The 17943-nt window shown below is 35.0% G+C and overlaps 1 protein-coding gene across 2 annotated transcripts in view; it reads right to left on the bottom strand.

Annotated features, from left to right (window-relative positions):
• Positions 1-17380, bottom strand: part of RBM46 (RNA binding motif protein 46) — a 36242-nt gene extending 18862 nt beyond the window's left edge. Inside the window, exons 1-4 of one of the 2 annotated variants that reach the window (XM_049709095.1) lie at positions 17074-17380; positions 13331-13492; positions 12034-12501; positions 10740-11522 (exon numbers count right to left, since the gene is read on the bottom strand). In XM_049709095.1, coding sequence (XP_049565052.1) covers positions 10740-11522; positions 12034-12501; positions 13331-13481 — 1402 coding nt within the window. In that variant the 5' untranslated portion in view covers positions 13482-13492; positions 17074-17380. The remainder of the gene's footprint in view (positions 1-10739; positions 11523-12033; positions 12502-13330; positions 13493-17073) is intronic. The other variant, XM_049709096.1, reaches the window with a different exon arrangement.
• Between the last annotated feature and the right edge of the window lie 563 nt (positions 17381-17943).

Genomic DNA, 17943 nt, shown 5'->3' with positions numbered 1-17943 from the left:
GCTTTTAGTAGTTTAAAAGCTTACATTGTTCTGCATTATATTCAATCATAATCTACCTCCTTGAAAATTTCCTCTATTAGACTTAATTCCAACCCCTGGAGCTTCATATTGAAGTCTCTCTTCTATGTGACAGCTCTTCAAGCTGTTGAAGACAGCAATCATATTCCCCCGTAAATACTGCATTAATATTTACAGACTAAACAGATCTACATACTTCAGTTGTTCACTGTCCCAACTTCTTATTACAGAGTTTCTAAGTCTTCCTTAGTTGCCAATGTTTAATTAAATGCTGGTGCCCAAAAGCAAACAAAACATTCCAGATATAGGCTGAGCAGAATAAAATTATTTGGTCTGAATACTACATAACTTTCCAATTTTGCCTTGAGTTACAGTTCACCCTTGAACAATGCAAAGGTTGGGTGCTGAGCCTCTCAGCAGTTGAAAATTCGCATATAACTTATAGTCAGCCCGCCACATCTGCAGATTCAACCAACCTTGGATCTCGTACTACTGAAAAAACTCCACATATAAGTAGACCAGCACAATTCAAACCCATATTGTTTCCAGGGTATGTATGTTAATCTGACAATCTCTAGAGTAGAATGACTCATTGTGGTTTTGACAAAATAATTCAGGTTTTTACTATTGGTTGGTTGGCTGACTTTCATTCTTTGTCACCGTATTTTTTTAATTATAAAAGTATGTTATACAAACAGAGGAATGTATAAAATATAGATGTACAGTCAACATAATTTTAAAAATAAAAACATGCACTCACCACTCAGGTGTAGAAACAGAAGATTATCAATACCTTAGAAGTCTCTCTTATATCCTTTCCAACTTCTCCTTTTAGTCCTTAAAGTAATCATGATCCTAATTTTTAAGTGTTAACCATTCTCTTGCTTTCCTTTATAGTTTTGTCATATATTCCTTCATCCCTAAACAATATATTGTTTAGTTTTGCTTGGCTTTAGTTTCCTACTCATAATTTCCCATTGCCTCAATTCCTTCAATGTAAGATTTGAATCTTTTCGTATTTTATTTATTTTTAATAAGCCACCTCATATCTTTCAGGGAGTGAAGCAGGGACTACAGTGGATAGCCCATCACATGTTAAAAAAAAAAAAGAGAAAGGTAAGATTAATATTCTGCTTAGGTCAGCCTGCCCCATCGATATGAGACAATGCTATCTCTCCCCAAAAAGAAACTGAGCTGAGGGGAAGTTGAACATCTTTCAATCTTTCTCCTAACCTGGATTTTATAATAGGGCTTTAGAATGTATGTAAATTCCCTGAATTAATGAACTACATCTTTAAAGAGCATCCCAGGATAAATATAATTAAATAAATGAGGCAACATTTGAATTATTTAGTTTCAATTTATTCATACCTCATATGTAAACATAAATATTTGCCAGTTGACTATAGAAAATTTTCTTCTCATATAAAAACTTTAAAAATAGAACATCAGACTAAAAGAACTGAAAATAATCATTACTGACTAAAAATTCAGATAAAATCTCAAGGCAATGAAATTTGCCTTATTTACCAATTTAAATCAAAGACTGGCTGATATCAGTCTACTTGCCAAAGCCTAAGACGATTGATGGAAAAAGGCTGTTCATCCTCCTTCCCAAGTCATTGTTCAGTAACATGCCACTCCCTGCTTGTGGCATAAACCACAATAAATAAAAATAAATAAGCAAGTAAATAAAGTGCAAATATTTTTAAAAATCAGGAGAAGTGAGGTTTAAAAAGGACACTGGGCTTCCCTGGTGGCGCAGTGGTTGAGAGTCCGCCTGCCGATGCAGGGGACACGGGTTCGTGCCCCGGTCTGGGAAGATCCCACATGCCGCGGAGCGGCTGGGCCCGTGAGCCATGGCCGCTGGGCCTGCGCGTCCGGAGCCTGTGCTCCGCAACGGGAGAGGCCACAACGGTGAGAGGCCCGCGTACCGCAAAAAAAATAAAAAATAAAAAAATAAATAAATAAAAAGGACACTGGTGCATAAATGAGAAATAGATGATTGTAAAAAAGAGCAGATATCCTAGAGAGTCACAGATATCCTAGACGCATTTCAATACAAGCACTTAAAAATCTTAAGTCAGTAAATCATAGACTTAAAGAAATAAAGAAGGAAAAACAAACACAGCTATCTCATCATATTTGTAAATCCCCCTCAGAAGCCAAAAGAGTGCTTTCACAGGGTAAGTAATCCTATTTTTGCTCAGTATCTCCTCTTTCCCTCTAGTTCTTAAGAGAAAAGAAATTAACTTTCCAACGATTTGATATCTTTATTATTCCTACACTTGATATATTCTAAATTTTACACCTAGGAATCCCTCAAGGAAACTTGATTTGTGATCTCTCAAAGAAACATATGTAGACACCTAATACACACAAGTGAGACATTTAAATGAGTAAACATTTCTCTGTTTGAATTATTTTGCTTTTGGTAAAAATTTTAACTTTATAGTGCAGAATACAATTTTAAACCTGTTTTTCAAAGAATCATAATGGCTCACTTGGAACCTTTTAAATTCTGTGCCCCAAATTATCCAATACAGGTATCCCCCACTTTTCAAAAGTTCACTTTACACCATACATTAGTATCTGTTTTTGCTAACCAAAAGAAATCCAAAGAGGATTTTCCCTTCTATGAAAAAAGGCAAAAAGCAAAAATAGCGTTCAGGGTTTGTTTTGTAGCAATTTCGTTATAAAGGCAGCATGCAGCCTGAACATCCAGACTGGCATGGCCAAGATCCTTCCCCCAGAACTACATCAGTGCCTCAGCAACAAGCCATCATAGCTTTGAACTGTGTCTGTGAGCGTTTGTGCTTTACCTTGATTTATTTTGTCCATCTGTTAGCAAGATGTGTCCTAAGGTAACTGCTTCTTCGCTTTATTGCCATTTCAGCCTACAAAATGTTTCACAGGAATGCTCTAACTTGGATAGTGGGGGGAAACTGCACTTTCACAAATCTATAACTACATATTTGGTCACCTTTGGACCAAAAATTGACATAGCAGCAGAAGAAAAAAAAGCCATAGACACATATGGCACATCTGCTGTAAATCTGTTTACCCCCTAATCTGGCCAGTAAACAAGCAGACTGGAACATGTATGTTGAAACAAAGGTAACAAGAAAAAAATTAATTTCATGGGCTTGTAGTCTTACAACAATCCACCTATAAAACAGGATTACAAAAAAAAGCGTGAAGTATCTCTAGAAATAACATCCTTAGAAAATATAACGAAAGGAAATCAAATATGCAAAAGAAAAAGTGAAGGTCACCATAACTACTGTATAAAAGAAGCTGGAGTTGTACATCCCAGTTTACAATGTTTATTTATTCACGTTTATTCTTGATTAATCTGTGTATAAAAATCAAGCTATACTGTTTAAACATGTAAGAAATGAGGGAGTTCAGAATATACTCATCAAATTATCAGGCAATACAATTACAACAGACGTGTTTTCTAATGACTGCATTCCTATATGCTTTTTAACATAAAGTTATAAATACATTTATGGTAGAAATCATTATCGGGGTGGTATGTAGATTATATTTAGTAAAAGCAATGCAGGAAGGTATACAGCTAGCCAAACATCATTTTCTTAAAATGTCAATTATTATATATATATAAAAATCAATATACAGGCCATTTTTACAGCTCAAATGTCACTTACTGTAAGGAATGGCCCACATGTAACTAATAGATCTTTAACCAAATATTACAAATTTAAGGGCAAGAAAATCCAAGTTGTTATTAACATTTTGGCAATTTAGAGATTCTAATTAGAGTTTTTTTTTTAATTTTGTTTGCTTTTGTTTTGAATCTCCAGAGGGACGTGCATTCCTCTTAGAGGTAACGCACTATCAGATCTTAGATAGAGGATGTATCCTTCTAGGATAGAGGATGAATTGCTCTAGGATAGATAATATATCTGATACTAACTAATAAAAGTAGATACTTAACCATACTTAAGATTAACAATACTTAAGACTAATTTAATCTTAACCAAAAGGCCTGGAAGCAACTCACATTGAATAATCTTAAAATGGTTAAAAGCACAGATGATCACTTGAATAAATTCATCACAGTAAAACCGTTTTTCCAAAACATTTTCCATCTCCATTCACTAGTCCATTCATTCTATAGCACAAGCAATTACTGTCTACTAAATATTAAACAGGAAACAGAAATAAAGGCATGATAGTGCAACCTCTACATAGATTTTCACTATTCTAAACCCCTCCAAAATAAGTAAGCCTTAGAGGAGAGAAAAATCAATACAACATTGAAATTCCTTTTAAAGCCACACTGAAAAATATTTTAGGGGACATCATGTGGCAAAATTATGAATTGCTGCTGATATCTAAGAATGCACATGCAAAATTTATTGTGTGGCCTTTGATACAACAGGCGAAAATTTACAAACCATGATTTTTTTAAATATTAAATAAAAATGTCATACATTACATTTATAAATTAAACAGCTGTAGCTACTATTAAAGCTAGTGTATTAGAACAAATATTTTAGGAATGTATTAACCAAAGATACTAAGAAACTGTAGGACAGAGGATCAAGCATGACTAAATAAATGTATAAAGTAAATGAAATCACATGATCACATTCATCAGTTAATAACATAACTATGGAACAAATACTGGTCACATGATATGTTTTAATATATATCATTATTTTCCTAGATTTTCTGTTACAAAAAGAAAACTAATTTCCAAACTGTTAAGTAATTAGGTTGTTTTATAAAATCTTGGTTTTGATTATAATTAATTGACAAATTCAGGGAAAGAAATAAAAAGTAATTACCTGTCATCATGAAAATGAAACAGGTAACTGACTCATTTTTTTTATCTAGTTGTTCTGCTATGAAGTGGACAAATATAAGCTTTGAATTATTATATATAAAGAAAGGAATATTAAACTGAGAAGAGTTAATTCCTACAAAAGTAGCTCTTGATTTTAAACTATTTTTAATTCAGATATCTATCTCAGTACACACACAAAAAAAACTCAAGTATTATTTTTGGTACTTCATAGAATTTTTGTCATATTTTAAACAAAACCATAATTTGGGGGATAAAAATGTCCTTAGAGGTCACCAGTTAAAACCCTGATACTCTAGATATGAAGGCACTGAGGTCCACAGAGTAAATGATTCATTGCCCATTTCAAGGTCACAATTTGTTGGCAGCTGAGACTACAGCTTCTTTTACTTTTACTTGACTACTCATTACTCTGTTAAGCTTCTCCTCTCACAGCAGCAACTCCGTAACAATTATGGTCTGTTAATACAAGTGTTAGTAAGATAAGAATTATGCGTAATACCAGATGATGATCTTTCAGGAAAAAAACTGTAAGTTTCAAGAGGAATAGAAACACATTTTCATGAACACTGGGCCCTCTCAGAGGGTCAAAGAAACATAGTTGAGTTAATGGAATTTTCATCTCACCACTTGGTCATATGAAAACAAATCAGTGTATAAAATGCTGGTGCTCATCCTACATAACTAGGTGAATTTTAAAGCAAATTCAGCAAATTATTTTTGTTCTTTAAAATGTAAGTGTGAAATAGTATAAAAGTTAGATCTATAATTAAAACTGGAAAGAAAAGAATAACTTTCTAAAAGTATTATTATTTTTCTTCTAATTATTTATAATAAAATGTCACTATAATATAACCATTATATTATACTTAGCTTAAGTGTCTTCTAAAATTATTTCTTAAATTTAAAAAAACTAGAGAAGGTTTCTCTTTGTTTCAAAGCAATTTATTGGCAAATTTTTTAAATCAAAATTTTATTTTTTCATTTCTGCCCATCAATCTGTAAATAATGATAGCTCATAAGAAAAAAGCACCAGTTATTTTTCAGTAAAGCTTCTCAGAATAGTATACCTTCAGCCTGCTGTGTCTTCTATTTCAATAACTTTCAACCAACTTACAAGTGATAATAGAAATCAAAACCTAATCCCCTAATCTTTAAATGATATTAAAGAGATAGCAAACACAATGGCTATCATGCTTAGAATATATATATATATATAAAATATTTTAGCACTCAATGATGAGAAAAAAATTAGTTTCTGATGATGTTTGTTATTACAAAGTCAAAATATGAGAAGCAATATGCAAGTCAGACACAAAATAAATACTGAAGAAAGTACAGAAGATATAAAAGATGAATATTCACATATAAAATGGTCCACACAAATCAGAATGGATTCATCTAAGAAAAAAATTACTTAGAGAAGAAGCAAGCACAGTCAACACAGTTGTACTAAAAAAAAAAAATCTTCAAAGTCTCAAAAAGCAGGACTGATAAAATTTCAGTTAACTAAAAGTCCACATCTTCTCAATTTCTAATTCTTAAAATCTCACTGAAATCACCAAAGCAAATGCTATACAGAAATGTTTGCCATTAAGTCACCATCACGCTGTTTTTCTAATAGGTGTTTGCTCATACTGTGCCCCTTTCTGCCCATAAACTCTCCTCAAGATTTACAACCAAGATCAGATGAGAGGCATCCCCTTCCTCTGTACTCCCCAAATAACCTGTGCTTAGCGTTTGTGTCTCTGCCTTCTTCAGCAGACTGTGACTCCTTAAGAGCCAAAACAATGTTTTATTTATCTTTAGCTCCAGATTACTTAGGAAAGTACAATTAACACATGAGAGGTATTCAAAACACATTTGTTCTTTAATTAAATTTTATCAGTCATGGGCAAAACAACAGTACAAAAGTCAGATGAAATTAAATCAATGGCACAAGCTCGTTTGTGACAGAGGTTCTTCACCTCTGTTTTAAAAGTTTTAGCTGGTCATTCAAGTAAAAAACTACCACTTGCATCAGGATTACACAAACACAGAAATGAGACAAGAAATGCCTTGCCTACAGTTATTTGTTAATAAATTATTTAATAAAATGAATTACGAACACACACTGAGGCTACCTCACTCCTTCCACTAAACATTTTCCAAGACTTTCTTCTTCAAAACTAAGACTTTCCTTTATCTCCTTGATTTTGATCTCCTAGATGGTGAAGAATCCTCCAGGGGAAAGCAGTGGCAATATTAGAAGGCCCAGATTCAAAACAGAGGCAAAGTTTTAGCAAAAGCAGGATTATTCACACTGATAGTCTGATCCATTATTAAACAGATACAAAATTATGAGATAGAAAAGGCTTATTGAAAAAGATGTGATACTGAATGACCTAAGATGTTTCCATACATCAAATATTTAGTATAGAACCTATCACCTAGCCCCCAAGTCTGTACTCTACCCATTAAACCCAGTAAGTATCCTATTTATTACAGCTTCCTAATATAACCAGGTGATAGATAATTTCTTACCCTGCTGGTTGGGTGCTGAGTTCCCAGTGAGGTTAGGGAGGTTATTCTCTGACATTTTGGAGATGGAGACAGTCTCTATCTTTGAAGTAAAGAAAGGTGTGTGTGTGGGGGTAATTTTGGCATTAGCCCCAGTTTTCAGCTTTTCTTAAAATATTTTGCTTAAAATAAAGCTCGCTATAAATGGAACCAAAAAAAAAAACCCAAAATATTTTAAAAATTTATTTTAAGGTACTATGCAATGAGAACATTTGGGATTCTAGTAAGAGCACTAAATGGTCACCAGAAGTACTCTGGCTTTAGTACTTATATAGATGCCTGCTCTCCCTTGGAAAAAACTTCTATTTTCCTCAACACCAATGATCGTCATTTAACTAAATAAAGTCTAATTTTTTTCTCTTTTATTTTTCAGACTTGAAAAATGAGCGTGGTAATGCCAAAACAATGTGGATAGTAAAAGCACATTCTTAAAGACCTCTGAAATAAAAATGTAAATGACTGTTTATATCACATATAATAGCAAAAGATCATTAAGGTAAGATTTGATAGTAATGCTCGAAATAGCATCAAAACTGAAAGGGTAATAGAAGAGTGTCAAAGCAAATTAAAAAAAAAATACTATACCCAAAGAAAACATCTTAAAATAGCAGTTAAACTCACTATCTAGAAAATTAGATTCAAATTCTTCAAGAAAACAGAGGCAAAGGATGATCTAATGGAAGTGCATTTAAGGGACTCTAGGAACCAATAGCAACCTCTCAAGATCTCAAAACAATCCAATGCTTGAAACATGCAGGATATATCAGTAACAGAGTATCCCTTCCCCTCTAAAAACACATCACTACCACCAAAGGATCTCAACCCTGAGCCATCCAGCAAAACCCTACAACCTCTATCTAAAGGAAACTGCACATAAAAAGGCATCAGCTCTTTAAAGCCCAGAAGATCCAATATTAACAAAAGGAAAAGGTAAGCCCGAACACTGCCAACAATATTCAATCTATTCTTAACCTGCCCTGTGGCAATATGTAACTTCCTGGCTGTCTATAGCTCCTGCCCCTACTTTAATGACCTCTGAAGATCTGATATTTGCTTTCTTATCAAAGATTCCTAGACCCCTGATCTCTGATTCTTCCACTTCCTTGAATTCTCTCTTTTCCTGCTTAGTTGCCTCTTAACTCAAGCTTCACTCATATTTCTAGTCAATCACAATAAGGATTTTTGTGGTACTGTCTGTAGACAAGGCCTCGAGCCTTGTGTTTACAAGCCCTAGTATTTAATTGAAATTTTTGGCTTATATTTGGATCTTAGCTTTTGCCTCTGATGATGAACTAAAACTGAAAAAATATATAACACACAAATTGTTCAATTTTTTGTTATAAGCAATTTTGATATAAAGTTTATAAAATCTGAAATAGAATGACTAAAGCAAACTGTCTGCGCCCTCTAAGAATTTCAATTCTTGAAGCTAACTGTATCCCTAATGAACATAATCAAGTTGGAAATGCTATAACTGAACAGGGGTTTTCTTTGGGAACTACAGGTGAATAGGAAGTTAACTATGGCCCTACGACTCAAGTAAAAAACATCTTAAAAGTCGAATTAAAAGCAGATGAGTAAGGGCTTCCCTGGTGGCGCAGTGGTTGAGAGTCCACCTGCTGATGCAGGGGACACGGGTTCGTGCCCCGGTCTGGGAGGATCCCACATGCCGCAGAGCGGCTGGGCCCGTGAGCCATGGCCGCTGAGCCTGCGCATCCGGAGCCTGTGCTCCGCAGCGGGAGAGGCCACAACAGTGAGAGGCCCGCGTACCGCAAAAAAAAAAAAAAAAAAAAAAGCAGATGGGTAAACCATGTTTAAATAGAAAATCTGACAAACTAAAAACAGTTTTAAGAATCTTGAAATTTAAGTTAACTTTGTAAGGGAAATGAATGGATATAGAAATAAACTGTTTCAGCATTACCATGTTAAAACAGACGCAAGTATCTTGCTCAGCAACTAAATGCCTAATATTCCACTCCAAAAGAATAATTTAATCCAATTTGCTCTAAGAACTCTGTTAATCATTTGCTATCCACCTAATTTTATCTTTAACTCAGTTGTCTTTATTAGAAGAAAAATGGAAGTATTTCTATTTTGTAATTTAATAGAAATCATACCTAAGACTTTATTAACTTAGATGATTGTAAAGTTCCCAAATTCCAAACTAATAATTGAGGATACTGCTGAAAAGTTTCTTGTAGGGAACCCTCCCTTCAGGTCTAAAATTCTGACTCCACCTCCTAATCAGAATCTCCTAAAAATATTCATCGTAATACCATGGGAGTGGCCATGATGGATAAGCAAGTCTATACAGTGTATAAAAATTACTCTCCCTTTTGACAATGTTTTTTCTTTTCAATTTCCTTTTCTTACCAAATTTGAGAATATCAATTTTAAATAGATATAAGCTTCAGTAGTATGATTCTGCAACTATATTCAATTTAAGCTATGGCTTTGAAATTATAATCAAGAACAATTATAATCCTTAGTAGGAGACCTTTTCTTTCTATTGGACTTTTCAATAAGCCAATATTCTTCTAATAAATATTATTTTAAGCATGAAGTAATAACCAACTGAAATCTACAGCTGCATTAAAAAATGAGACAAACTGGTGTAGGGGGAGGGGGGAGGGTAGAGGTTAACACAGTAACAAACAGGCAGTAGGAAAATACCAGAGTGATATTACATCTCCTCCTTCACAATGCCAAATATTTAGTTAGCATATGGCCCAAAGCTTGTCTTAATTATCCTCAAATGCTTTAGAGAAACTTACTTTTTTTAAAGCATGAAATTAAAGAGAATGGTCATAAACATCTCTTCATGATGCTTTTTGTCTTTCATGAGTAATAATGACAGATTTCCAGATTGGTGAGCATAAGGTTGTGTCTACACATGACCCACCTGAAATGCCTCTGATTTTACCAACTCCCTATCCCTGCCCTCAAAAAAAGATTATTGTGTAGACTTCACCAAAGATGCAGTAACACTCTTATAAATTGGTTTAAGTAACAAATCTTGTAACTTATATAGAAATCATTTCAAATGAGGATGTCATTACAAAAACAGTAAATTGATGAAACAGGATCATGAACTCTAAAGTAAATCAAAACTAAATGATCCCCCCCAAGTAATGTTTAAATAGCTAAATATAGGAAGTTTATACAAAAGAAAGGTCTCAACAAAATTTACCATGAATTCACAAAATTGAGGTAAAATTTATGTTAAATACTCACCACTAATGTTGAGTTCAAAAGAAATGAATTTATAATCTATAATACTTCCTAATTTCATATTCTACAATATTGTTTAAAGTACTTTTAAACTTACCCAAATGAAGTAATGTAAACTGGGCTGCCAGTTCCTTTGCATCTTCCAGAGTAGTACAGAGTTTGTCTGGCATGAAGTAACTCTGGGATCCATTTGCAATAGCAGGAATAACGATTTTATATATCAAGAGTACTTTCCCATCTTGACTTGTTGTTGAATATAAATAATATTCTGGTGGTGCCCAATTATTTTTGTTGCAGTAATAATCCAAATGCATTACTGCAGAATTGAAATGACTGGATTTTAAAGAATACATACTAATTGGAGTAAGTTTTGTTCCAGGAAAAAGTGGGTAAGTGCATCTTTCAATTTCAGGGAGGCCTGGGCTATGCTGGCCATTGAGTCGAGCTGGAAGAGTTGGTGGCTTGCCTAGAATTTTGGGGTAGCTCTCTTCTTTGTTAGCAAACACAATCAGGTTTTCCGAATTGGGGCTAATCTGACCATTAAGATGCTGTCTCCAAGTGTTTTCTTTAATTACAGGTTTTGCCAGTGTTACCTCAATACGTGCTCCATCAATGCATTTTCCATTCATAACAGACATAGCAGCCACTGCATCTTCTCGGTTGAAAAAGTGAACAAAAGCATAATCTCTAAGTTTCTTTACTCGTTCAACTGCACCAGGTTTGAATTTACTGAATTCTACTTTAATTGTTTCCTCTGCAGTTGAGATCATTAAATTTCGTACATAGAGAACTTTAACTCTCTGCATGGTTTCCTCATCAACCTCTTTCTCTGGGTCAGCCCAATCTACCTGAATGGTATGGCCCCATAGTTGGAAGGTTCCTGTAAAAAAGAATAAACTAATTTGAAGACAATTAAAACAAAAGTCAAAATTAAGTAAATCTGTTTCTCCAAAGAAGCAGAAACTCAAATACATGTCGATATATTTAGTCAGCATTAGTTTCCTACTCACAGAATAGTTTTTACTAAGGCAAACCTAGCCAGAACTTATGGTGAAATTAATTTTAAGAGTCAAAAGAACAAAAACACTTCAAAGATGGACCTTTATTAGAAGAATTAGCTACTGTCCTTTGTATTTTTATCAGACAACAATGAACAGCTAAATTAAAATGTATACATTTAGTAAATCAGTAAATTATTATAAATAATGACTCATAAGATCAGCTTCATGTCTTTTGGAATCACTTGACTTATTTTACTTCCTTAAACAATCTCCATTCCTCTTTAAGGGCACTACATATTTTCATAAATTGATCTATGAGGTACTGTCGTCTGTCCATATGTATAGTAAGGTTAACACAGAAAAATAACCTTTGAAAAAGGATAAGTTTACCTGGGATTAGTTTTCTCCTAGCCATAGCAGCAGCTCTGTGAGATTCATATTCAACAAATGCAAAACCGCGATTTTTGGTCTTATCAGTTGCGCTTGGGTAAACAATGACATCTACAACTCCTTCTGTAACTTTCTTCATTTCATCCAAGATTTCTTCCTTCTTCTTTTCCTTTGGAATAGCTCCAATAAATAATCTGCAATTATCCAAGCTTACACACACACCAATAAACTTCCCTGGTCGAATCTCATAATTATTAAGAATTCTGATGGCTAACTGGGCTTCTTCTTTTGTAGTATACATCACAAAAGCATAACCTCGATTTTCACCACTAAATTCCATCATAAGTCGAAATTCATATATCTTCCCAGCTCTTTCAAATACAGGAACTAACTCATCTTCATACATATCACGAGGTATTTTTCCTACAAAAACTTCACAGCCTCTAGGTGGAGGTGGACCTTCCCAACCTGAAAGACAAAAATAAATAAACAGACAAATAAATTCTAATAAGATATTTATGTTCACTATTCAGTAATTCATGCCACAAATCTACTGTGAGCCTTTTATATGCTATGCACTATTACAGGTGTTGGGGATACAACAGTGAACAAACTAGAAGCCCCCTTCCCTCATGAAGCTTATATTCAACAGAGAAAGGAAACAATGAGTAATAAGTGCTATGGAGAAAAATAAAGCCTGAATGAAATGAGGGAATGAGCCTTGAGGATATATCAGAAAAAAGAAAAGCAAGTGCTTTTTATATTAGTTATATTAGAACAACCAGAGCATGCAGGTCTGTATAGGAAATGCATACTTGAGGGAGGAGTAAAATGGTAGCCATCAATGCAGTCAGAGGCCAAGATTTTCTTTTAAGTCTGACAGAAAGTTAATTGGAGGGTTTGAGCAAGGAAATTGTACTGGTTATTGGTAGAAAGGCAAAACATTATATCCAATAACCTGTTTGCATCTAGTATAAACAGCACTCCTCTACTCACTACTCTCAAATTCCTCTCCAAATGACCACCCCTTTCATAGCTAGAGTACCCTTTCCCGACTGACCTAATCCTGACTTCTTTCTCAACTGCTTCTTAAACCAAGAGGAGAGTTAAAAAATGTAAGGGAAAGACATGCATAACCATATAATCTACCTCTTTTCCCTCCCAACAGTAAAAATGATTGCTGACGTCTTAAAGCGGTTACAAGGAAAGAGCTATTGTTTGGGATACTTGTGGAGATATACCTGATGTAAATGACTACATTAAAGATTCAATTTTTTGAACATAAACAAATTCACACCTGGAGGTGGACCACCAAACTTCCTTTGCCCATTTTCTTGAACCATGTTGTATCCAGTCTTTTCCATCAAAGCAAGTAATGCTGCTTCATTCTGAGTACCAGTTCGGACTTTACTGCATCCATTTGTTCCATCTGTATTTTCTTCATTCATGGTTGCAGTTCCTAAAGCAAAGTTTAAAAGCAGTGTTTATGACATGGAGCGCCAGGAGGAATCTATGAAGCATTTCTTTGAGTAGCAAAAAACCAAGGATAGTTGTGGCTGCTACATTTGGTTATCACTGTAGCCCTGCCCCCAAAGTTCTTCCCTACAGTGGAAGCTGGAAAACTCTTTTAATGTCTCTGATCAATTAAGCAGTACCTTTTTAAGGCCTAAGCTACAAAGAAAGGAAGTCAAAAGTGAAAAAGAGAAAGGCAACAACAAAAACAAAAGTGGGAAAACAGAAGTAACTGAAAGGGAGAGGAGAAAAAAGCAAGCAGAAGTGTAACAAAGTATTCAGAAATTATAAATTGATAGAGCTAAAATTAGGTGACCTCCAAAAGTCCTTCCTTGTTTTAAAATACCTGAGTTTTTCTGAGTGATGAGGAATACAGCTACAAACACATCCATATCATACACATCACACCCAATCTTTTTACAGTCTTTAAATTTCTTTCCAAGCAATCCTATTGCATCCAATCATGTAATTCTGAACACGGGAGGAGAGTAGCTCATGCACCCATACAGCTTCTACCTGCCATCTACCTCATTGCCTTAAATTTAGCAGCCCAGTGTTCTTTATTAAACTACTATTAAAGTAACTTAATAAACTACTACTTTATTAAACTACTATTAAAGTCATTTATCAAACTGCCTACTGAGTTTGCCTAACGAGCACTGAGAATGAGATTTTCATTTGGTATCCTGAATTCAACAGATCCAGAACTGAATGTCATTTTATCTTCCAAAAGTGTTCCTTCCTGTTTTACCTGACTTCCATCAATTCATCCATCCAACCAATAAATGGCACCACAAGGAGTATGTATTACTCCTTCTCCAAACTGTCATAACCAGAAACTTGGGACTAAACCCTCAAGTCCTTCCTTTGACTCACAGCTATCAGTCACAAAGACCTGCATATTTTCCCTTCTAAATATTTTTTTTTTCTTTTGAAGGAAAGAATTTTTCTTTTTTATCACCACATCTAACAGTTCTCAATAACTTTGAAATAACTCTATTATGTGCAACATAAAATTTTTTAAATCTGAAAAAAAAGAATGCTGTAAAAATAAAGAAATGAACACCGTGTAGAACCAACTGTAGACCTTGAATGTAACCCTACAATACCTATTTCTTACTTCTTTTGGCTGAATTTTTCCATGTAAATTCTACCATTTCGAAATAAATTGACCTCCCTTCCTTCAGCTCACAGAGCACGTAATTAATTTCTACTTTTCAAAAATGAAATGCATTTGGTAAATATACCAGAAAGAACTGGTTCTCATCGAGAGGCAACTGCCGTAGAGAGATTACAAGCATATACACACTACCAAATGTAAAATAGCTAGCTAGTGGGAAGCAGATGCGTAGCACAGGGAGATCAGCTTGGTGCTTTGTGTCCACCTAAATATTTCTTGAAATCAATCTTTTCCTGTCTATCCCCACAGCCTGTTCTCAATTATTTCTTACTTGAATTAGCATAATCCTTCCTCATTACTCAGTATCCATAGGGGATTCCCACAGATACCAAAACCCACGTACGCTCAAGTCTCATAAAATAGCATAGTAGTTGCCTATAACCTATGCACCTCTTCCCACATACTTTAAATCATCTCTAGATTACTAGAACACCTAATAAAATGTAAATGGTATATGAACAGTTGTAAATGCAATGCAAATATATAAATAGTTGCCAGCATTCCTGGCAAATTCAAGTTTGGGGAACTTTCTGGAATTTCTTTTTTCAAATGTTTTCGATCAAAGATTGGTTGACTCTGCAGCTGTGGAACTGCGGATACGGAGGGCCAACTATGCTAGGTTCCTAACCATTGTTCCAGGTTTTAGCCTTGTCTCTTACAAACAAAATCTCCACAATGCTGTCAAGATGATATAAAATATGTATATGACTACTTTAAGCTTCTCTTACAAATCAGAACTAAGGGAAAAAATGGGTAAATTTATTTTTAAAATCTTATAGTCAAGAAGGCACTGCTAAAAAATAAACAAAAAGCCTCAAAGAAAAATATTACTAGATTATTTTTACTACCTAAGTATTAACTATTTTGAAGGCAAAAAATACCACAAAACTAAGATGGAAAATTACAAACAGGGAAAAATGATCTGCAACACAACATAATAAAAGGTTAATTTCCTTCAAATAAGAAGAGCAGCATGGTGTCATAATTGAGAGCAAATTCAGGTACCTAAACGACTGCTTAAATGTGAACCCTGGTTCCTCCCCTTTACTAGCTATGACTTTGGGCAAGTTTGGCCTCAGTTTGTCTCTAAAAGATAGATAGTAACAGTTTCTACTTCATAGAGTTATTGTCAGGATTAAGCATAAAGTGCTTAAAATAGTATTTTGCATATAAGCACTATAAATGTATTTACTATCTAATTAATAGAATATATAATTAATAGTAATTTCTAATAAAATAATACTGTTGTATAATAAATTAATAGAACAATAAAAAAACAAACTGCTGACCAGGGACTGCAAACTCTAATTCATTCATTTACTCAAGAAATGTTTATTAAGGACCAACTGTGTGCCAGGCACTATTCCTTATGTCTGGGATACATCAGTAAGTAAAAGACCAAAATTCCTCCCTTGTATAGCTTATACTCCAGTAAGGAAAACAAATGATAATACAAGTAATATGTAAATAATATATGTTAAAAGATAACAGTAGGGGGAAAAAGAACAGAGATAGGGCACATGGGTGGCGAAGAGGTTTGCAGAAGACAGGGTGTAATTTTAAACAGATAAGCAGCATAGGCCTCCCTATAACACTGAGGAACCTAGCCATTGCAGTTATTTGGGAAGAACATTCAACACAAATGGAAAAACGAGGACAGAGGCCCAAGAGTAGAAGTATGCATGGCACATATAAGGTACAGCAAGGGGACCAGTATGGTAAAGCCAAGAGGAGAACAGTGGGAGATGAAGTCAGCAAGGTAACAAGCTGCCACATCACACAGACCTTGTAAGTCAGGTGCCGAAGGACTTCACGGTTTATTCTGAGTAAATAAGGAGCCACTGGAGATTTTGAGCACAAGGGTAATATGATCTTTCATTTTAAAAGGAACACCTGGGCTTCCCTGGTGGCGCAGTGGTTGAGAGTCCGCCTGCTGATTAAGGGGATACAGGTTCGTGCCCCGGTCCGGGAAGACCCCACATGCTACAGAGCGGCTGGGCCCGTGAGCCATGGCCGCTAAGCCTGCGCGTCCGGAGCCTGTGCTCCGCAACGGGAAAGGCCACAACAGTGAGAGGCCCGCGTACAGCAAAAAAAAAAACAAAAAAAAAAACAAAAAAAAGGAACACCTGGCTATTGTATTGTTCTACTAAGCAGAGAGAACTGCACAAAGTTGGAAAGTGCTGAACAGAAGGTATCTTCCCGCCAAACTGAAGTATTCAAATACAGGTTGGACATGCTGGAGAAATTCAAACAAAAGGTGCATTGCTGGACCACGTGGCTTTTAACGTTCCTTCCAAAATTTAGTACAAAGAGAGTTCACGCATAGACCCTGCTTTAAAAGGACTTACAATCCAGGAAAGAGCAGTATCATCATCATCATCCAGTTAGGTGCCTTCTTTGTTTTAAACCTGCATTTCAGAGAGCATTATCTCTACAAGAGATTCATAGTTCCTTGAAAACAAAATGTTGCAGGGTTTTAAAAAAAACTGGAAATTAATTCAATTAAAAAAACAATAATAAAAACTGTAGAGACCAAACGAAATACCTGCAGACTTTCTGTGGTTTAAACTCTGGGCTGCATAAGAGCAGAGATCCCACCTGCCTTGAACACTTTCCCTGTTACCCACCACAGTGCTTGGTATACAGTAGGTACTCAGTAATTATTTGTTGGATGAAGAATCTAACAGAAAATTCAAAAAAATCCTTAATATAACTTCATACACTTTGGGCAGGTGTGCATTAAATTGGAATGATTTTTTTGAGGAAAATTTGTTAATATTTATTAAAATCTAGGGCTTCCCTGGTGGCACAGTGGTTGAGAGTCTGCCTGCCGATGCAGGGGACACTGGTTCGAGCCCCGGTCCGGGAAGATCCCACATGCCGCAGAGCGTGAGCCATAGCCGCTGAGCCTGCGCGTCTGGAGCCTGTGCTCCGCAACGGGAGAGGCCACACAGTGAGAGGCCCGCGTACCGCAAAAAAAAAAAAAAAAAATCTAAAATGTACATATACTCAGTAATTCAATTACTAAGAAATTAACCTACAGGTATAGTTGCACAAGTATATAAAGATATACGCACAAGCATGTTCACTGAAACATTGTATGCAAAATAAAAAATCTAAAAACTATCTAGTTGTCTACCAATAGGGGAATGATTTAAAAATTATGGTATAACTACACAATGGAATGTTATGTAGTTATTAAAGAATGTCATAGATTT

This window comes from Orcinus orca, chromosome 4 (assembly GCF_937001465.1).
Source record: "Orcinus orca chromosome 4, mOrcOrc1.1, whole genome shotgun sequence".
Taxonomy (NCBI): Eukaryota; Metazoa; Chordata; class Mammalia; order Artiodactyla; family Delphinidae; genus Orcinus; species Orcinus orca.
The sequence above is the reverse complement of the archived record's forward strand: the minus strand, read 5'-3'. Positions and strand labels throughout refer to the sequence as shown.